Genomic DNA, 22,299 nt, shown 5'->3' on the forward strand with positions numbered 1-22,299 from the left:
TGCCAGAAACCGGTCCTAGGAAGCTTGTTTCCCGTCCAGGGAAGACATGGCTTTTAGGATATCCCAGGTTGTGAGAACTTGCGCTAAGAGAAGTAGCTGGTCCTGAAGAAGGTGGTTTTCACGTTTTCTCTTGCCACCGAAACGCGTTGACCAAGTCTCCTTGTAGATCCTACAACTTTTTGTAGTAGCTCGCTCTTGGGGGCCATTAGGACTACCTTATCACTAACAATGTGTTAATTGGGACAACTATTGAGATATATGTGCAAGGAGTGTCTGGTATGTGTTTGTATGAATGAAGAGTTTGTATGTGCAGTGTTCTTCTCCCTGGGTTTTGTTTTTGTCATGACTTGGAATAATATCTTTGTATCAATGAACTGACATGAATAATGTGTAAAATATAGTGATGATGTTATTTATGAAAATTGATTTATATGTAAAAAATTCTATCATGTTTATATAAAGAAAAAATTAAAATATAAAAATACAATAAATAAAAGTATAAAAAATATAACTTGGTGTTCTTTGTGTGCTAGCCCATGTTTAGTAGAATTTTATGTTAAAAAATTTGTTTTTGAATCATATATAGGAAATTGAAATATAGGTCGAGAGGGAGCACTATTTGTTAGGTTGCTTTTGTCTTCCCCTTTTCTCCCTGACCTTTTGGAAAAGCAATTCGTACAAAGGGGGTCCCAATTTTTTCTGCATTATATCGCAAAACTAGCCAAAAGGCAGTGGAGCATTGTAAAGGATCTTTGTTTTTTGTGGCTCTTGTCACAAAAGAGAGTCCAGTCCAAATTAGAAAGCAACATCCAGTTTGTCCAGCATCACTTGTGTTCCCATTAGAAAGGTAACAGCTGGACTGGCTGTGGTCTGGTGCATGGGAGGCTGGTTTGCGTATGGTTGCTACTGGTGTGTAACGGCACAGAAGAGCTACAAAGCAATGGAATCAAATGGAATTTATCCAGGATAATTCCCAGTGGTTCATATAAATGGAAATGTGTCCACCCATCATTTTTCTGGTGTCTAATTTGGTTCTCTTGGGTGAATGGGCATGCCATGAGAAGGGCCGGATTCTAGGAGAATGTCAATGACCAGGACCAATAAGACAGAAACACACCTGGGGTTACATCACCGTTCGAGCTCCACTGTCACTTCTGGCTAATGGTAAAGGCCTATTTGCATATAGTCGGTCTCGAAGGGCATACAATCAAAAACAGGGTATGGAACTGAATGTATTCAGAGTAATTAGCAGTGTTTCAGAATACTTCTAGCATTTCTGTCCCGTTTTTTGCTGTCTAGGGAAATGTTTGTAAAAGTAAACTTATTTATGATTCATTGACCGTATGATTACATAAAATCTTTACAGTATAAAACACAAACAATGCCCCCCCCCAGGAGTTTCTCAGCATTCAAAGTAAAAAATGCACCATGACTGCATGGGCTCTGTTTGATGCTTTGTGTCCCTAGAAGACTAAAAAAAAAAATAAGTTAAAATGTGGGATCAATTCTTTTTTACACCAGTTTTTACTTAGTCCAATAAGGATCAATAGTTATATAAAATCCAACAGGGTCACTCCCTTCGTGATCTTGGTTGTCATTAATTATGGATTCTTAGTGTACCCCCTGCTGGGTCCCACACACTCTTGAAAACATTGACGATTGCTGGGCAGTTTGGGGCAACAGCATAAAAGATGTAACCAAGATTCCCTACGGTAATTGCATAGCCGGCAGGAGACTATGTTATCTTTTCACACCCATTTTGGGTTGAAATCCACGATCTTGAGGGCTGTGAGGCGGAAAAAAAGAATTTTCTTTCTCGCTTGAGCTGAAAGTTGATCTTGCAAGTATGGTTGAGCTTTCCTGGGAGTGTATGAATCATCAAGAGCAGATGTGAGGGAGTTGTACCGGAGTGAGGATCGATACAGTTCAAATTAGATAGTCTAGACTTGGCGCTTCACAGCATTAGCCCAGGCGGAGCAAGGGATTTTATTGAGTGACATGCTCTCTGCCTCTATTTTCAGACAATCTATAGCTTGATCCAGCTTGAGGTGCCACGGGGAACCCACTGCCGTAAAAATAGTTTAAAAAAATGTTTGAGAGTGGTTTTGGGGGCTTTCAGTACTCTGCTATAATATTTTAATAGGTCTCCCTGTAAACCCAAGTCCGGTCTTTTTAACCCTATTTCCAGCCTTAGCCTTTTGTTCCTTGCTTGCCTGGGCGCCAAGACGGAACTGGCACCAGTTTGCAGGAGAAAGGCAAACGCGGCGCCAATATTACACATGGGGTCCCCAGGGTCAGTAGGAAGTATACCAAGAAAGGAACAAAGAGTAACACATATTCAAGACTCTATATGTGATCAGTTGATTATCCCTAGGAATCAGAATACAGATAATATGATTCCTGTTTTTAACCTATCAGCTCATCAACTGAATATCAATGAATTATCATTGCTGAATAAGGGTTTATCCTACGTCTTGACTGAATCCACTGATTTTTTCAAACTACAAACTGAACTACATAAATTCTTCAGGACATTAAGACTTAGGATATTCTTTAGTAATAGAGAAACTCTTGTCCCTGATTCAACTAGATCAAGTCTGAGACCTAAATCGGTATTCTTTCCTTCAAATAACATGATGCCTTCAGAAATCTTGGCATTTGAGAAAGGGGTTCTCGCAGATATCTTGAAGTTGAAGAACAATAAAACATACACACCATATAACATCACAAAACCTGAACGTGAGGCCCTCATTAATTTGAAAAAGGAGGAGTCGATTATCCTAAAACCAGCGGATAAGGGAGGTGGTATTGTTATCCAGGAGAGAACTGACTATGAAGCAGAAATAGCTAGACAGCTAAATAACACCAACCACTATAAAAAACTACAACGAGACCCGATTACTCAAATTCAGGGGCGAATACTTTCTGTAACAGAGAAAGGAGTAGATGAAGGATTCTTAAGTAAATTAGAATTCGATTATCTTAATAAGAAACTTCCTAGGATGCCAGTTTTGTACACTTTACCAAAAATCCATAAAGATCCCACTAATCCCCCTGGCAGGCCGATCCTTTCAGGATGTGGATCAGCTTTAGAGCCATTAGGGATTTACATCAACACCTTTATTAGGGACTATGTACCTAGTCTACCTGCATATGTTAGAGACAGCACATATATGGTTAATTTGGTAGAAGGTATGGAGTATAACCCTATGGAGGAGAGGCTGGTAACCATGGACATAGAATCGTTATACACGAATATACCTCAATCAGAAAGTATGGAAGTAATTAGAGATATTCTAAACACCCGCCCAAGGCCTGTGGTGGTCCCCACTGAATTTGTAGTTGACCTCCTTGAAATAGCACTGTCTATGAACTACTTTAGATTCAATTCCACATACTACCAGCAATGCTCAGGTACATCTATGGGCGCAATTTTTGCGCCCAATCTAGCCAATTTGTATGTTGGCGCCCTGGAAGAAAGACATATAAATAACGCCTCCAATCCATTTTGTAACAACATAAGGTGTTGGAGGCGTTATATTGATGACATCTTTTTTATATAGAAAGGTGATGATTCTAACTTGGAATTGTTTATTAAATATCTTCACGAGTGTCAGTCTGCTTTGAAATTCACATACAACAGTGATAAGGAGACGATTCCATTTTTGGACCTTAAGATTAGGCATAGCAACAACCACCTGAATGTTACCCTCTATCGCAAACCAACAGATAGAAATACCCTCCTTCAATACAAGAGCTTTCACCCGAGGGCCTTAAAGGATGGGCTACCATATGGGCAATTCTTAAGAGTAAGAAGAAATTGCACAGAGAAGGAAGATTTTTTCAAGGAGGCCAATATACTGAGCACTAAACTGAGGGAGAGGGGATACCCTAAGAAATTGGTCAAAACATCGATGAAACGAGCATGGTATAGTCCCCGTGAAATACTTTTGGAGAAAACGATCAAAAAAACAACCACGCAGATGGTATGTGTTACCACCTTTTGTCCTCTTAGCACACAAATTCAAAAAACCATTAAAAAACATTGGCTCACTTTGAACACTCTGGAAGTGTGTCAAGAACCACCTATGTTCTCCTTTAGAAAAGGTAAGAATATAAGAGACCACTTGGTTCACTCTGACACAAGCATTATTAAAACCAAAACTACTATCAATGACCTTTGGTCCTTACCACCAGTAATTGGTCATTTTAAATGTGGCAGCTGTGTTGCATGTAAATTCACGACTGAAACAAAATCCTTCTCCCATGAAAATATCAACCATACTTTACGGGATTTCTCTAACTGTTCAACATCTAATGTGATATACTGTATCTGGTGTCCGTGTGGTTTGATCTACATTGGGCAAATTACCCAACCAGTTAAAGTCCGAATCTGCCAACATCGCAGTAGGATACGTTGTTTGACAGACAATGCCCCTCTGGTAGAACATTACAAAGAAAAAGCTCATTCATCAGATGATATCAGGTGGCAGGTGATTGAAAAAGCGAGGTTACCTACCAGAGGAGGTGACATTTCTTTACTATTACAAACCCTAGAGTGTAAATGGATTGACAAATGTCAATCGACGAATAGAGGGTTGAATAGTTTAGAAGAATGGCGAAGATTCATTAGCCTCCACTGAAAGGGGTTATACATATAACTGCTAAGTAGGGCTCTGCTCTTTCCAATATGGTTTCCCCTTATTGGCAGATACTGTGATCAATAATGAATTCCTTGATATACCACCTATACTTCAATCTATTAGGGTATATATCTGTCAATTGGTCTGAATTGTAAGAATAATTTTTTATGTTGTTATTTTTTATTTTGTATTGGTTTGATTTTTATGTAAATTTGAATGTCACAAATGGTCAATTACATTGTATAAATATTTAGTATAGATGCTATTAATAAAATACAAATGAATGTTGTAAATACTGAATATGATATTCCAAATGACTATTTTTTTTTTTTGGGAATATTTTTATTGAGTTTTTGCAAACAAAAAACAACACATCTTGGTATCAGGCTTAGCAGGAAATCAGTCCAGAGGTAGTGCAACAATTCAGTACGGGCACAGGTAATATATAAATACGCTCCATATGCATCATACATTCGTTTTCACCCCACACTATGGCTAACGATAGGTTGGTTATTCTTGGTCACGGAGTTCAGAGGCTGAGGCATCGTGCGGGGGTTCACATATATTTCCTCTATAAATATTCCACCCACCCCACACCTGGGACCACTTTTTGGGGCAACCTCTATGCACATATACAGTTTTTTCAACCACCATTACAGAGTCCATATCCTGGATCCATTGAGCCAGGGTAGGCGACTGCCCCGATCCCCATCGCTGGGCTATATTGCGTTTTGCCAGCATGAGCCCCAGCGTCACCCAGAGCTGTGTCACTCTCTTGTGGTCTGTCTGTTCCCAGATATTGAGGAGACACCTCCGAGGCTCCGGGAGCGTCAGGACTTTGGTCACCTGGGAGAGCGTGTGCAATACCCCCTTCCAGTAAAGCGCTATGACTGGGCACTCCCAGAGAGTGTGAAAGAAAGTTCCCTCCTGCCCACATTGCCTAAGACATTGTGGGGAGTCCGCCCGCTGCAATTTAAATAAGAGTGTACGGGTGTAATATGTGCGGTGCAGAATTTTAAGTTGGACCAGCCTTAGTTTGGACGATATGCCCACCTCTTTAGGGGAGGAGAGCGCAGACTGCCACTCCGCTTCATCCAAGTCTCCCAGTTCTGCCTCCCATTTACTCTTAAGGGTCAAAAAAGGGTCAGGGCGATTGTTTATTATTTTCCGGTAGGTTAGGGACGTCGCTCTTCAAGTTAGGTGTTCCGTGAGGAGCCGGTCTTCTAGTGGCGATGACTCCGGGAGCCGTGTCCCGGGTGGAATCACCGCCTGGAGTGCGTGGCGGATTTGCAAGTACCGGAAATGTTCGGTGTCTGCCAAGTCGTAGTCTGCCTGTAGTTGGGTGAAAGTGACCACCTCTCCCTTCTTCCAGAGGTCACCGACCTTGGAGATGCCAATTAGATCCCACTGGTGGAACCCCTTGGTGGTGCGTAGCACCCCAAGCTGTTTTGTCTCCCACAGAGGCGTAGCCTGGGTAATCCTCCCCGCCCATCCCATAGTCCGCTGTGCCGCAAACCATATCCGGAGGGTATGCGCTGCGGGCCCCCCCGGAACGCGACCTCTTGGGGTTGTAAAGCGCTCCCACGACCCCCTCTGCCCCCAGCAGCTGCCTATCCATACGATACGCCGAGTCGTCTCCAGGCATATGAAGCCATTGATTTATAACCATAAGTTGCGACGCCCAGTAATACGTTCTGATGTCTGGGAGGGCTATACCGCCATCGTACCACCCACTGGTGAGCTTGTGGAGAGCTATCCGAGGCGCCCTATCCTCCCACAAGAGGCCGGTGACCTCCGCGTTGACGGCCGCGAAATACGTAGGCGCAATCGGGAAAGGGGTATTTTGTAGTACGTAGAGGAATCTAGGGAGGGCCAACATTTTGAAAAGAGAAGCCCTCCCCAGCAGTGTCAGGGGCAGGGAGCGCCAGTGCTTGACGTCAGTACGAAGCCTTTGTAGGGGCTTCATTAGATTTTCAGCCACAAACTTGTCGTTATCCGCAGTTACATAGATGCCGAGATATTTGAATCCTTCCTTGACCACCCGAATATCGCATCCCCTCGGGAGCCGAGGCGGGGAGCCTCGGAGCATATATACGATGGATTTCTCCCAGTTGATCTCATAGCCGGACCTCTTCCCGTATGACGCACAAATGTCCAGGAGGCAGGCGATGGAGCGCGCCGGCGAGGCCAGGTACAGCAGGACGTCGTCCGCATATAGGGAAATACGATCCTCCCATCCCATCGTCCATTTGAGGCCCCGGATCACCGGGTCCTGTCGCACCCACGCCGCCAAAGGCTCCAGAGCCAGAGCAAAAAGGAGCGGGGAAACGGGGCAGCCCTGTCGCGTCCCTCGTCCCAACGGAAAGGCGTCTGAGACGTGTCCGTTTACTACCACTTGTGCAAGTGGCTGGGTGTACAGAAGCCGGATCCATGCGCAAATCTTGGGGCCAAGTCCCAAGTGGCGGAGAACGGCAAAGAGGAAAGGCCATTCCACCCGATCGAACGCCATCCGTGCATCCAAAGATAGGATGGCCGCATCCTCCTCTATCGAGGAGCGGCACGCGATAATCCCGTGGAGACGCCGTATATTCAGAGCTGTGTTTCGGTGAGGCATAAATCCCGACTGGTCCGGGTGTACCAGGGTCGAGAGGTATGGCTGTAGTCTTGTCGCCAGCACCTTGGCTAGAATCTTTGCCTCTGCGTTCAACAACGAAATCGGGCGATAAGATGCGCACTCGTGCGCCGGTTTGTTAGGTTTCGGGATCGCCACTATCGTAGCTATCCTCTGATCGCGAGGCAGGATCCCGGTCGATAGACTGTCCCTATACATGGCAAGTAAGTGCGGGACTACGAGGGAGGCGCTCTGCTTATAGAATTCAATCGGAATTCCGTTTGGCCCCATCGCCTTCCCGGCGCGAAGGGCCAGAATCGCCAGTGTGAGCTCCTCAGCCGTAAGTTCCGCCTCCAGGGCCTCGGCCCCAGATGGGGTCAGCCGTGGCATCGCAATGTCCCGAAGGAAGGCCTCATTATCCGCAACGGTAGAGGAGGCCTCAGGCGTATATATCGTTCTGTAATGGGCCGCCAAGGCCCCCGCTATTTGCCGTGGCTCTGACGTATATTCCCCGGAGTCTAGCCGAATCCGAGCCACCCACCGCTCCGCGCGGTCCCCTTTCTCAAGCCAGGCAAGCAGTTTGCCTGCTTTGTCCCCCAGTTCATAAATCGTATGCTGAGTCGCCACCTGTTTAGCTCGTGCTCCCTCCCAAAGATGGGACCTATATTCCTACTGCACCATGTGAACTTTATGTGCCGAATCGTCATCTGCTTGTGTTGCATGGATTGCCTCAGCCTCACTCACCCCCCGCTCGAGCTCCAGCACCGCCCGCCGCTGGGTTTTCTTGTGATCGGCAATTATGGAGATTGCCTGTCCACGAAGGACTGTTTTAAAAGCCTCCCAGAGTGTCGTCGGGCTCCTCACAGAATCTTTATTTTCAGTGAAATATTGTTTGGTCGTCGCTTTAAGGGCCTTGCTGATTTTAGGGATTTTGAGATAGCCGGGGTGGACTGGGAACACAGTGCGCTTACGCGGGTCAAAGGTCACAAACGTAATGACCACCGGTGAGTGGTCCGAAATACCCCTGGGTAGGTGCGACACTTCAGTCATTCCTTTGAACCCCGCGGGTGATGTGAAGATGTAATCTATGCGGGAAAGGGTGTTGTGGGCCCCAGAATGAAATGTGTACTGCCTCTCCTCTTGCCTATACGTTCTCCAGGTGTCTACGAGGCCCAGTGCCTCCGTGAATTCTCGCAGAATGGGGGTGGCGCTGCCATGGTCCCTGTATGAAGACCTATCCAGTGTCGGGTCCATGGTTGCATTAAAGTCCCCGCCCATGATAAGCTCCCCTTGTGGTAGCGCCAGCAGGAATTCACCCAATGCCCTAAAGGAGGCCTGGTGTAATGTCGGGGGGATGTATACGGTCACCAAGTTGTACAACTTCCCTTCCCATTGGCAGGTCAGTGCCGCAAAGCGGCCATGCTCCTCCCTACGAGAGTCAACCAGAATCAGGGGAGAGCGTTTGTTGACTAATATGCCCACCCCTATGGACCCCGTCGTGAACTCCGAATGTATCGCCATCTTGAACCCCCATCTGTCTAGTGCTTTTGTGGTTGTGCCCACTAAATGCGTTTCTTGCAGGAGTGCCACCGCCGGTCCTCTACGCTTGAGATATTGCAACACTAGCCCCCGTTTGATCTTGTCCCCTAATCCATTTACGTTCCAGGACAGAACACTGAAAGAAGGACAGTGCTGCTGTGACTGTCCGTCTCTTAATCTATCGGTGGTCCCTAGGGTTACGCTGTGTGGTGCCGTCATGGGTGGATGGATGTGGAAAGCGTGTACTGTCGTGCACCCCTCTTGTGATCCCATACATGCCTAGTCTGCCTAATACACCACTGAGTAGTTGCTGAACCTGAAACAAAGCATAAACCAACGTTACCAAAATGCCCCCATCCCCCCACCCCCCTCCCTGCCTCCCTGCCCAGCGGATTTAGAACTACCCACCACCCCAACTTAGCAGAGTGCTTAGGTCCCATAACTTGCTACTTGCGTATGGGGGGAAGCCGCTCACAGTTCCGCCGCCGATCCCCGCACCATGTGCTTGCCCCTTCAAGTAACCGACTGTCTGGAGATAAAAGGTCCAGAGTCATCAATTCCCCTGCCGTTTCCGAGCCCCACCGGGCCGCTCGGTGCACTCAGGCACTGGGCCCCTCACCGTCGTCAAGTTCGGTTGTTCCTTCGCAGCCTTAGCTTCGCGGCGAGCCACCCTCCGCTCTTGACTCCTCGACATCCAGGTTCTCGGGGGAGGCGGAACGGCTGCGAGGGGCCCGCTCCACTCGGCCCTTCGTTCTCGCCGGACGCCACCCCTCAAGCCAATCTGTGGCCTCTGCCGGTGATGCAAAGAACCAAGTGCGCCCCTCCGCCTCCACTCGTAGCTTCGCCGGATATAGCATTGCATATTTAAGTTTTCGAGTGCGGAGTTCCGCCTTGACCGCCATGAAGTCTCTGCGTTGCCGCATCACTGTCGCGGTGTAGTCCGGATAGAGGATGACTGTACTGTTGTCCACCCGCAGTGGGGGGGCGGTACGCGCCGCCTGAAGGATTGCGTCCCGGTCGCGGAAGTTGAAAATTCGGGCCAAGATCGGGCGCGGGGGGGCCCCAGGCCGAGGCCTCCCACCAGGTACCCGGTGTGCCCTCTCTACAGAGAAAACTTTTGAGAGCCCACGTAGCTGCAACTGGTCAGTGATTAGTTTTTCCACAAAGAGGTCCAACGCCGGGCCGCGTTCACTCTCCGGCACCCCAACGACACGCACGTTGTTCCTCCTTGACCTGCCTTCCTGGTCATCCAGCTTGACCAGCAGCTGTTTTTGCACCATTTCCAGAGTTTGTATCCGCTTTTGATGCTCGGCCGTGTCGTGGGTGAGGGTCGCCGTGGTAGCCTCGACCTCGGTCAGTCTAGAATTAATTTTTGCGACGTCTGCTCTAAGAAGCGTAACGTCAATGGAGATCGTGCCGATTGAGGCCTGCATCTGGGTCAACGTGGCCATGACATCCGCCAGGGTAAACTCTTCAGTCTTGTCATGGGGGGATGCAGTCCGATCCTTGAGGAATGCAAACTTTTCAAGCTTCGCCTGTGCTCCCCCGCGGTGGCCTTTCCCCCCCATGTTATCTGGCGCACGCTGCGTAAGTACCCCGTCTGCCCGGGGTGGTCTGAGGATTGTCCGATACGTGAGCGGGGGGGGTCAGGAGATATCGCCGTCTGCCCCGGGGGCACCGATTTGCCACCTATCCGCCGCTCCACGGGTCTATCCGCCACCACTCTGTAGTCCCCACAGCACTCGGGCCTCAGGCCGTGTACCGGCTCCTTACCGGGTCACTCGTTGCTCCTGCCACGCTGGCTCCCACCGCGCCCTGTCCTAGGCCTGCTCACGTCGCCGCCGCGAGGCCCCACGGGGCCATGGGTGAGGTCCAGACACCCAGGCCACCCGTTTTTGCCGTGAGAGAGGCACCGTCGTGTCTCTGTCCTCACTGCCAGATGCTTCTAGCGTGGAGAGAGGCAGGGGGACGTCTCACCCCCGGGCCCGCTGCGTTGCTTGCACCTTCGTTGCAGGGCCTCCAGTCTCGGCACTCCGTTGCCGACGTCTCGAGGCCAGGCCACGACCCCTCCGACTGCTCCCGATCGGCGCCGCCACCACTCGAGGCCCCGGCTCCGCCGATGCTCCCAGGCCGCTCGTCCGCTGCAGGAAGCCCCATATCGCACCTCGCAAGGGGCCCCCGCCGCCCCACAGCGTCCCGGGTGTGCAGAGGGTGAGTCGCTAGCTTTTGTTGCCGGTATGGGGCAGGATTAATACAGGATCGGTGCGGGTTCGGGCGCCGGGCTCCGGAGCCGCGCTAGAGTGCGGCCATCTTCATCGGCTGCAGGCCACGCCCCCCTCCAAATGACTATTTTTAATGTGAGAGATTAGTTCCTCTTCTAAGTATGTTGCTCATCCTCCTATCTTGTGTGGACATCAGTTTCTACCCCTCATTTAGTATTGCTAATGCTCGAATTAGCTTGCTCATCCCCCTATCACTTCGTCCTTAATTATATGTTTGGTTCTGTACTCCTAAACATACATCCAGTATGTGATGTTATTAATTAAAGAGTTCTTAATAATGCGAGTATCCATAATAACGGTTAAGTAACGCTCATCCTAATCTGGTTTATTGCCCTACAAATACCAGTGATTGTGTTCGGGACACTCTAAGATGGCCGCGAGCTAACTCTCGAGTCTAGCTCAAGTGCGCAAGTGCAGACATTCATGTCGGAATTCTTCCATCCGGCAGTACAGCCTATGATACAGATTGAGTGCTACTCTCTGAAGGTTGAATTCGCCTCTTCACTTAGTCTGGAATTCTATTTCAAAACGGTTACGCGCCCTTTGTACTGAGAAATTTTAAGGATCAAGGTCTGCCAAGATGGCCGCAGGTAACCTTCAGTTTCATCTGAATGACGCATGTGCGGAGATTGGTTCCACGTCTATTTCTAACAGTTCCACGGTGCACTCGGCATTGCAGCCTGTTGGATGGAGACGCTTAAATCGTCGAGAAGATAGATCGGATATTAAGTAAGTCAATTCTAGCCTTAAGTCCTTAGCTATTCGACCCTCACTGCTATTAAACAGTGTTTGATAAAAAATCCCTGGTGTTTTTTCGGCTTAAATCTTTCTGCTGTCAACACATCCAGGACGAGTGAAAAAGACTAAAACAATTATATATGTAAGTGTTGCCTTACTGACCCTATTATTATCGTTAATTGTACCATTGGCTTGAGAATGCATTGTACCTATATCAATTGATTATGTAAAACAATAACTAAACAACGGGGTAGACCAAATATTATGAAATAGGACCTTACTGAGAGAGGTCTTACTGGCAATAGTTTCCATTCATAATTGTTCCTTATCATATCATAAGGTTGGGTAATTAGACCATCTTCTGACTTAGGCTGAATTAAACTGTCTCTTGATCTTTATCTGGAGATAAGAACTAAATTGTCTCTTGATGTATAATAAATGATATCTTGAGATAAGACTTAACGACACTAACTTGGCTGTGTATATATTTTAATTAGGCCGGACTGAATTGATAAAAGTCCCCCATAACCCTGCTTCGATCAGTGGTTCACCATAGAAAATTGTGGGAATATGAGACTACCATTAGGTGAGTGAAATGGTAACCTGCATTCGTTTAATACTCTTTTACGGATGGTTCTAATATACTATTGGCACTTACATAGTTTTAATTTTAGTTCCCAGATAACTGTCCTGAAGAGACCCCTTATTCATTGTGGGTTGAAACGCCGTCGACACAAACTAAGAGAGAGCAAGACAGATTCATGCTATTGTTGAATGCCTCTTGTTGTTTTTAAGACCTTCCCTTGATTCTTTATTCACTTAATTTTCACTTTGAAGGCTATGATCATTGCACTGGGTTCACTTTCTCACTCTTTATAATTGTGCCTATAGTATCGGAAAAAATCTGTGACCTTAACTGTTTTGTGAATAAATTGTTACTTGTAAAATAAATCATTTTTTACTTCGGCTGAAGTAAATAATTGTCCAGGTTATTGTTTCAAATTGAATTTAAATAATTGTCTTCCTTTTTGTTTTTGATTGATTCAGTTATGAGTATATAATTTTGTACTCTTTATTGAAAACGCGTTATTTTAAATAAGTTCCTTGTGGACATTGTTATTGCTTACTGCAAAATACCCAGTTCACAGGGACATATGGGTTGCTCTTCTGTTTGTTTTTATATATATATATATATATATATATATATATATATATATATATATATATATATATATATATATATGCCTGGGCGCCTGTAACATGCTCTTGGAAGCTTTTATCTGAGCTCCGTTGATGACTTTCTCTAATGCACCGGAAAGGCTAGGTGACCACACGTAATTGCTGGAATTAGTTTCGCCCTAAGTACTGTCAGCATGGGCTCTATATATGGACTTGCTAGGAGGTAGCTTAGAGGTCTAAGTGAAAAAATTATTCTGTTGATTCTCGGGATTAGCTCCTTTGTATGTTTGGCTGCTGTAGCCCTCACTGTTATCCATACCACCAAGTAATTGTAAGATGTAGCTGTCCTAATTCGGTGCTCCCCCAGAGACAAGGTTGCTTGCTTTTTGTGTGGATATTTACCGAAGATTATTATCTTGGTCTCAATAATTTGCAGGTGGTTTTCCTCACTGTTAGACTTTAGAGCTCTTTGGAGTCCCACCCTGGTGTGGTCCAGGATCACTGTGTCGTCTGCATACTGAAGGATTCCCAGGGCCATTTTGCCCAATCTCGGGGGTACCAGGCCTGACTCTTTCTATGCTTGCCCCAGATCGGCCGTGTACAGGTTAAGTAATAGTGGGGCGAGCACACAGCCTTGCTTTAGCCCGTTATTGTTTTTCATTCTTGCGGTTGAAGTTGTTGCACTTAGTTTGACCCGGATCCATGTCCCCTCCTAGAGGGCTGTCGTCACTTTTGAAAGGGTTACCAGGATCCCCCAAGATTCAAGTTTTGCCCATAGACGACCTCGATTAACTCTGTCAAAAGCTGTAGAATGGTCTATAAAGCAGCAGAACAAGGGCAGCTTATTTCTCATTACCGCTTGCTTCAAGAGGTAAGAAAGCGCTAGGATGATGTCCATGGTTGAACTGTTTACCCTGATGCCGGTTTGATAGGGTGGGAGAATTCCAATCTTGTCCACCCGGTCCTTTAAGTCCCTTAATAGTAAGCGGGCATAAACCTTAGCTTCAAAGTCAAGCAGGGCTATTAACCTATAGTGGTCAGGGTTCGAGTGGTCTCCCTTCTTGTAGATTTGAAAGCGGATAGAGCCTTTCCAGGATTGTGGCAATATTGTTGTGAAGTATGAGTGGTTATATAATGGAGTAAGGATGGATGCAAAGGAGGCTAGGGCAGACTTGAAGACTTGAGCGGGGATGCCGTTTGGTCCTGGGGCCTGTTGGTTCTCATCGCCTTGATGTACCTGGCGATCTCTTCCACTGTATAAGCGTTAAACTGACTGGGCACTGTTGATTCTTTCTGCATGCTTTGTGGATTGTTGACTTCAGCTGCGGCCTGTGTCCATTCTGAGATTGGAGGGCCCACCTTATATGGTTCGCTCATGTACAAACCCTTCACATACTGTTCCCACACATTGCCTGCAACGCTATTTTCATTGGGAAGGCTTCGAGAGCTCAGGCTATTGATGTATCTCCATAGCTTGCTGTTATCATTTTCTTTAATGAGTGAGAACATTTTGAGCCATTTCTTTTCCGTCCGCTGTCTTTTCAGCTCCCACACTTTCTTCTTATATGTGCATCGCATGGCAGAAATGGAGGTGGATCGCAGGGCAGAAATAAAGATTTTTTTTTTTTTTTTTTTAAATTTTATTGAACAATAAATCAGTTACAAGCATGGGCCTACAACCACCAGGGCCGGCCGCTAGGTTCAGAAAGAAACATACATTTGTGAAGGCAGTAGTCGACTCCTGGGGCCCAGCCCCGTAATGGCTCCGGATAGTCCTAAGGAAGCAGGAGACTTAGGTTCAACATAAACAATAACTGAAAGAAAAACAAAAGGCGAGGCATAAGGGCAAAAAGTGAGGGTCAGGCTACCTCCGGGGGACTCTACTTCAGACCTTCAAATTGCTAGCAAAAGGAAGGAGTACTGGTAGGTCGGGGGGGGGGGTCACGGGAGATGAACGTCCATATTCGGTTATTCCAAAAGTTGCAAGGAACCATCAAGGGTCAGGGGGACAAGGCAATATCGGTGTCCACTAGGGGGGGGCGTACAGATACCCCCCCGATACGCGTTCCATTGCCCCCAGATTCTACCCCATGCCCCCGGTTTACCACGCGCCACATACACAGTCTTCTCCCTGAACATGCACCAGTCCATGTTCTCCTTCCATACGGACACGGTGGGATGCCGCTGGGAGCCCCAAAGCTGCGCTATATCTCTCTTAGCAATCATGTTCCCCAGGGCCGCCCACCGAGTCTGAGCCGCGTTGTAATCATTGGGCTCCCACACATTCAGGACACAGCGACGCACCTCCGGCAGCAGCGCAACCCCGGTGACTTGTCCCATAACCGTGTGAACCCGGCGCCAGTATTCCGCCACCTCGCGGCACTCCCACAGGATATGGAGAAAGGTGGCGCTGAGCCCACAGCCCCGCTTACAGAGCCCGTCGTCGGAAAATCCCATCGAGACCAAACGGGGGCCCGTCACATACACCCGGTGGAGAATCTTAAGCTGTACCAGGCGGAGACGGGCTGGAATGGCCACTTCCTTGGGGGACGACAGTGCGGACTGCCAGTCCTCGTCGTCCAATTCCACCCCATCCCCCGTCCACGTCTCCCGAAGGCGCACCAAGAGGTCAGCCCGATTATTAATTAGTTTTTTATAAATTAAAGAGATAGTACTGTCAGGGACATGACCATCGAGTATGCGGTCCTCGAGGGGCGAGGAAGCCGGGATCTTGGTCCCCTCCCCAAAGACAGAGAGCAGGGCATGACGAACCTGGGCGTAGCGGAAGAACTCCCTTTCCGTAAGCTCGTATTCGCCCTGGAGCGCCGCGAAGGTCTTAACCGTGCCCTTAAGCCATAGGTCTCCCACTCTACTGATACCAATCGTATCCCAATGGTCAAACCCCTTCGTAGTCCAGAGGCTGCCCAGTCGGTCGGAGGCAAATAAAGGAGTAGCACATGTTAATCGCTCACTCCAGCCCATGGCCACATTGGCCGCCCTCCAGATCCGTACCGCAATCTTAGTAGGGCCCGTAAGGGTCCGTCCAGCCGAGCGGGAGTAAAGTGCCCTGTTATAGTTTCCGCCGGGAAGCAGGAATTTATCCATCTCATACGCCGGATTCAAGCCAGGCGCATACGTGGCATGGTTAATGGCCGATAGCTGTGAGGCCCAATAATACCTGCGAATGTCGGGAAGCGCGATGCCCCCGTCGTACCAGGGGAGAGTAAGCTTTGCCAGAGCGATACGTGCCCGTCCGTCCCACACCAGTCTCCTCTGCAGGCTCTCCACCTCCCGAAAGTAGGCCACAGGAATGACATCGAAGGAGTTCTGAAGTGCATAGAGGAATCTGGGAAGGGACATCATTTTAAACAGCGCGGCCCGACCCAGCGGGGACAGGGGCAGCCTACACCACCGAGCCGTGTCCTCCCGCAAACGCCGAAGTGGAAGCAGGAGATTCTGCTCATAGCGAGCCACCGGGTCCAACGAGACGTATATCCCCAGGTATTTAAAGCCGGACAGAGATACTTGGATCGGAAGCCGGAAATAAAGATTATTGATGACTAATGTTCTCCTTTCATTTCTGCCTTAATTGCTCTTTTGAGAGCAATTTTATTTTGTCTTCTGTACATCCACTGTCAGCGTTTCCCAAAAACGTTCTCTGTATGCCATGTCTACATACTCCAACAGGTTATTACTAAGGTTGGCGGTCCATTTTAATCTTTTCAGGACTGCTATTTGTGGGCTCTCCCAGTGACTGTTTCGTCCAACTCGGTCCTCGCCGGTCTTGGTGTGTTCTTCTTTTGTGGTCTCGGCCTTGCTTGGCTATTTGAAGTTAAAAATGGGGAAAAGTGGTTTTGAGTTGTTTGATTTCTCTATGCAGCCAGAGTTCAGTATTGCTGGTAATATTGATCTTCTATTAATTTTGGAGTTCTTCAGTTGTTTCTTTAGTTTCTTTTTGGCCCTCCTTGATAGTGGGACTCCCGCCCCTGCGCCTTCCATGAGGGTTACTTCTTCCTGTGTGACATCAAGTATTATGACGCTTAATCGGTCTTCAGGGTCCCCATTCCCTTGGACTTTTATGTTGTTCTTAGTCCACTTATTACTTAGCCCTACCTGATGCTCCTTGAGTACTCTATCTTCCGGGAGGTTGTTTCTAGTGTTGTCTAGTTTCATGATCTTCTCAACTGGTGTCTAGGGGGTTGTTTGTTCTAGTGGGAACTTCTCCCTCTGTCCCTTAGCTAGTGCCAGCATGTCCTTTAGTACTTCTGGTAGCCCTGACCCCTTTTCTATGATGTCGGCACAAGAGCTAGTGAGAGCTGAATTAGCTTTGTGAATTTTGAGTGAAGCCTCTAATTTTGCCAGCCTATCATCTTGGCGCACCAGATGCTGGGCCATTGACTGCAATACATCAATTTGTACTTCCATTTTTGTAGACTGCCAAATCAAGGCCCTGACAATTGTATCCTGTGCTTCTCTCAGTACTAGCAGATTTATCTCTTATTTATATCCTCAGCTGCTCAAGGGAAGAGGAAGACATTGAACTATATGATGAACAGAACGTCCTATATATATGCAGAAATAGAATAATAAGGTATTAAAGGGGACATGGAGACTAGTTCCACCCGGAATATGAACAGCAGCTTCTGTAGCAGAAATGCTCTTTAAAAGAACAGCAAGAGGAACCACCCCTCTAAACTGACTCACTCGTTCAATGACTACCTCCTCTTCTTCAACAATGAGTAAGTGAACAAGAACACAGACAGCACACAGTTCTTATAACCACCTATATGCAGCAGTTTCTTTTCTTACCCCGCTGTGACGTGTCTGTCTGTCCTCGTTTGGCCCGTACGCAGTACTCCCAGCGCACCTTGGGGTCCGCGACGAACTGCTGCAAGTCTCGGAAGAGCTGGCAGAAAGGCAGGTGGGCCGCCCGGCACACGGTGTAGTACAGCAGCGCCGCACGCCACAGGAAGGGGTTCTTGCGGAACAGGACGCTGTGCAGGCTGGCAAGGCCTTCCTCCGTTGGGTTGGCAGGCTTCAGTCCATACTGCCTGCGCCCATCTGACGAATGCCAAGGCTGCCGGGTGTTGTTCACCCCGCGGAGGTAATGAGTTCCTGCGAAAGAAAAAGAATTGCATTAAGCGCAATGGAGAGCAAAGAGAAAAGAATATTCCTCCGGGAGTGTGTGTGCGCGCGCACCGACACACACACACACACACACAAAATATATCTACAAGGGTACGAAGGGAATATGCAGATATGGAGTTGAACAGAAAAGCCTCAGCAATGAAGGGAATTGTGACAGAGATTATGTATGTGAAACTGGGCAGTGACACTAAAAGAAAGGGACGGCAGGGAAAGTAATTCACGACTGACCAGAGAGTGAGACTGTGGAATAATATAGAAAGAGAAAAAGAAAAAGGAAAGAAAAACAGAGAGCAAAAAAAAAAAAAAAAAAAAAAAAAAACAACAACTCTGTACCTGCAATCCAACGGCACCCTCAGTAACTTTAATCAGAATTGGTCTGAAAACAAAAACTGAAACTACTCTGTCACATATATGAAGGGAACTTCTCCAAGTCTGCAATCAAGGTCTCCTGTGTGCACTGATAGTGCCTGACCTATCTGCCGCCTTCACCATTGACCACCCTGTACTCATAAATGGGCAGCAACCTCACCATGCACTGGCGCTACGGTTCGGGTGTGGTCTTCCTTCTTCTCACAAAACTGAACGCATCAAGTAAAACTAGGCCCGTTGCTTTCTAGAACACTCAACATTCATTGTGGCATTCCTCAAGGTTGTGCCTCACCTCCCACTGCACATTATCATTCACATGGCCCCCTCAGCAAACCACCTGGATTCCTACAAGTCTGGGTACCAGATGTATGCCGAAAACACCCAACTCCACCTGAAGCTTCAAAACAACTATGAAAACTCCCTCAAGTTCTCCCAAGGCATCCAAATACATTCCAAATGGTTATTTTACCAGTGGAGGTTAAATAACTGGCTATACAGCAAAGGAGGGAAATGGTGCTGTAGCATTTTTACTTTTGTTCTACATTCAAGATGGTTTCTGTCAAATCTGCAGACAACTGCTACCACTGTTGTTCAACAGCTCTGCGTGGAAACCAGGAAACAATTACAGAAGTGTGTGATGGGATACAGGAATGGGAGTAAAAGGCCATGGGAAGCCCCCAAAAGCCAAGAGGCGCAGAAGAACGGCTGCAACAAGAAAATGCAAAACTAATACCAACTGAGCTAATATGCGGTGTAACACATTGCAACAACTTACATTCTCGAACCCTCCTCCGCAATTCTATTGGTCAGCATACTAGAGACAAAAGGTGCCAAGGAATATGAAAAGGGCAGATGTAAAGGAAGCATTATTCACAGAGTTTGGAGAGTGGTCCCACCTAGCAGTGTGCAGCAAAAGGCATTGAAATGACAGTAAACATAAGACACACAACAGGGATGAAAACAACAACGGGGGGCACAGGTCTTCCCTTAGCGACAATCATTTGAAATGTGTGTATTTGAATGAATGAACGAGGCATTTCAATAGCGCATGGCTACTCCGAGGAGTGTCCCGGGACTTTTAGGCATGCAAAAGGTGAATAGACATGAGGTTGTTGCACATACTCCCCATTATAGTCTGAATAAGAATCTTTTCAACTCTTTTTTGAATTTAGCTTCTTTAGGAATCCGTCTAAAATGATTCAGTAGTTTATTGCACAAATCAGCTGCTTTGACAGTGAAGGAGGAACCTCCCCTCCGCTGTTTCTGAAAGCAAGGAGTCACAATAAGACCTGCAGAGCTAGAGTGCAACAGCCTTCCAGGACAGTATGCCTCAAAGAAGTCATTCAGGTACCTAGGTACCCTATTGTAGGGGCTGGTCTGTTAGAGTCAATCTTTTATAGCGCATACGCTGATGAACTGGCAGCCAGATAAGTTTGCCCTGAAAAAAAGACACCGAAGTGTAATTCGGAACTTTGTATATTAGGCTGACTGCCATATTCTCCATGACCTGTAAACGCTAGACCAGATATTCCGGGAGGCCAAGATACAGGACATTAGCGTAGTCTAACCTGGATAATATCAGGGCTCTAACCACTGTGATTTGGGCCTCGTGGGCAAGGAAGTGAGAAACTCCAACATGAGAAAAATCCAAAAGCAGGATTTCACTACTGTTGACACCTTTTTCTCCAAATGAAAGCTGGGTATCAAACAGCACATCAGGATCACAGGGGTATGCAGTTCCTAGTAAGTTCAGATTTGTCTGCTTAGGTCAGTTAAGTTCCACAGAGTCTCAAGAGAGCATTACTCTGTAGGAACAAATGCTCTTGCCCACCTAGATAGGTGCCATGCTTCATCATTGGGTTTTGCTCCACTTTAGGCCGGCCTGCAATGCCCAACGGGCACCCTCAATGGGTCTTTACCGAAGATCTTTTCATAAGCTGTATGGTAAAGTGAGGGCAAAATAGTAGAATGGTGTATTTTAAGTAAATATGTGAAAGAGTGGGATAAAAATAGGACAGGGGGTACTTTACAGAAATATTATAAAGATTGAGTCCTGCTGCCTATGTTAAAATATGTGGTGCCACCTACTAAAAGTGATAATCTAAGGTAACTGAAGGCCGACAGGTTTCATACCTAATTTAGTTATGTGAATGATCTAACGGCTTTTCTTAAGGACCATAAAAACCTAATCTGAAACTCAATGACGAAGCATGACACCCATCTAGGTGTGTGATGGTATTTGTTCCTACAGAGTAATGCTCCCTGCAGACTATGTGGAACTTAACTAACCTAAGTATACAAATCAGTACTTACTCAGTCAGTCAGTCAAGAAGGCTTTATTTTGATATAAATATATCTTAAAAAGCAGGAATGCAATAATACACAATAAGATATTAAAAAGGAACCAGTGCATGGAGAGGTAAACAAACATTTCAGGGCTGCTACTGGTGCCAATAAATTAAGTTAAGACCAATGTGTTTTTGAATAAAAACAAATTAAACAAGATACAAAAGCCTAGCTGATCTGATACGCCAAGCCCAGCCTAGGAACTTGGCTAAACCACAAGCAAAGAGGGGCCGTGGATCATTTTTTAGTATTCGCAGGGCCTCTGCGTGGAGTCTAGTTCCAAGTTCTCTACAAAGAGGCTTGAGCCATCTACTCCGGGGGGCTGCATAGGCCGGGCATTCGAACAGAAAATGGGGGACAGACTCGGGCCTTTTTTCACAAAAAGGGCAAAAAGAAATTGTCTGGATTGGAGCCTTCCACCTGGAGGTCAATTCTCCAACGGGGAGTAAACCTACTCTGAATTGGAAGTATAGGGCCCTGTCCTTACGGTTTGAGATGACATCCAGGTAAGGTTCACAGAAGTGCACTTCCTTAATCAGGAGAAAATCCATAGAGGACCTACACAGATTGGCATTGCTACTTCTAGTGCCAGCTACCCAGCTCCAATAAATCTTTTTCAGCTCTGGCTTAGGAGGTGCAGTTCTGTTATTCCAGTCTTCGCCAAGGCCAAGGCTGAAGAGAAGACGCTTGACTTCCCTCAACCAAGGAATCTTGGCCCAGTCTGATGACCCCAACACATCGATTAGGCCATCCGCATAACTGGATAATTCTGGTGTTGTCCATATTCTCGCCCATAAAAGAAGAGGGCGGAGCCTAGCCTGGTCGCTGAGTGGCCGAGTGCCCGTATCTAGAAGCAGTAGGAGGGTTGGGGTGCTATAGGGGAGCCCCATTAGATCTTTGAGGAATTTGCTTTCCGAGCGGGATAGATGATCCACCTTATGGACCCCCCAGAGTTCATCCCCATATAGAGCAGCGCCAACACCCCTTGCCCTGTAGATGTCTAAAACAGCAGCGATGGGTTTCAGGGATGAAGCACGATGTTCCTTGAGCAGGGCACCCACCACCCTCTTGTGAGTCAGCAGCATCTTTTGGAGGTGGCAATTCCAGCTCATGGAGTCGCAGAGCCGAATACCGAGGTAGTCGAACTCTGAGACTCTCTCGAGGGCAACAAAATCTAGAGTCGGTGGTTTAGCCAACTTTTTCGGGGGGTTAAGGACCAAATACTTGGTCTTCGCAGTGTTGATGACTAACCCTCTCGCATCACAGAAGGACTTAAAGTTGGCTAATAGACTCTGCAAACCTGCCGGGGTTTTAGAGATCAGGAGGGTATCATCTGCAAATAGGAGGGTAGGTATTCTTCTGCCTGCCAGGGATGGTGCATCTGCAGGATGATGAAGCAGGTGCTCCACCACTCCATTGACATACAGGGAGAACAAGGTGGGAG

General features: G+C 47.2%; 1 protein-coding gene across 2 annotated transcripts in view; it reads right to left on the bottom strand.

Annotated features, from left to right (window-relative positions):
• MATCAP1 (microtubule associated tyrosine carboxypeptidase 1) overlaps window positions 1-22,299 on the bottom strand; it is a 153,189-nt gene that overhangs the window by 69,699 nt on the left and 61,191 nt on the right. For both annotated transcript variants that reach the window (XM_085639170.1, XM_085639169.1), the window contains exon 5: window positions 17,802-18,107. In XM_085639170.1, the coding sequence (XP_085495296.1) occupies window positions 17,802-18,107 (306 nt within the window). The remainder of the gene's footprint in view (window positions 1-17,801; window positions 18,108-22,299) is intronic.

Source organism: Triturus cristatus, chromosome 12 (genome assembly GCF_964204655.1).
Source record: "Triturus cristatus chromosome 12, aTriCri1.1, whole genome shotgun sequence".
NCBI lineage: Eukaryota > Metazoa > Chordata > Amphibia > Caudata > Salamandridae > Triturus > Triturus cristatus.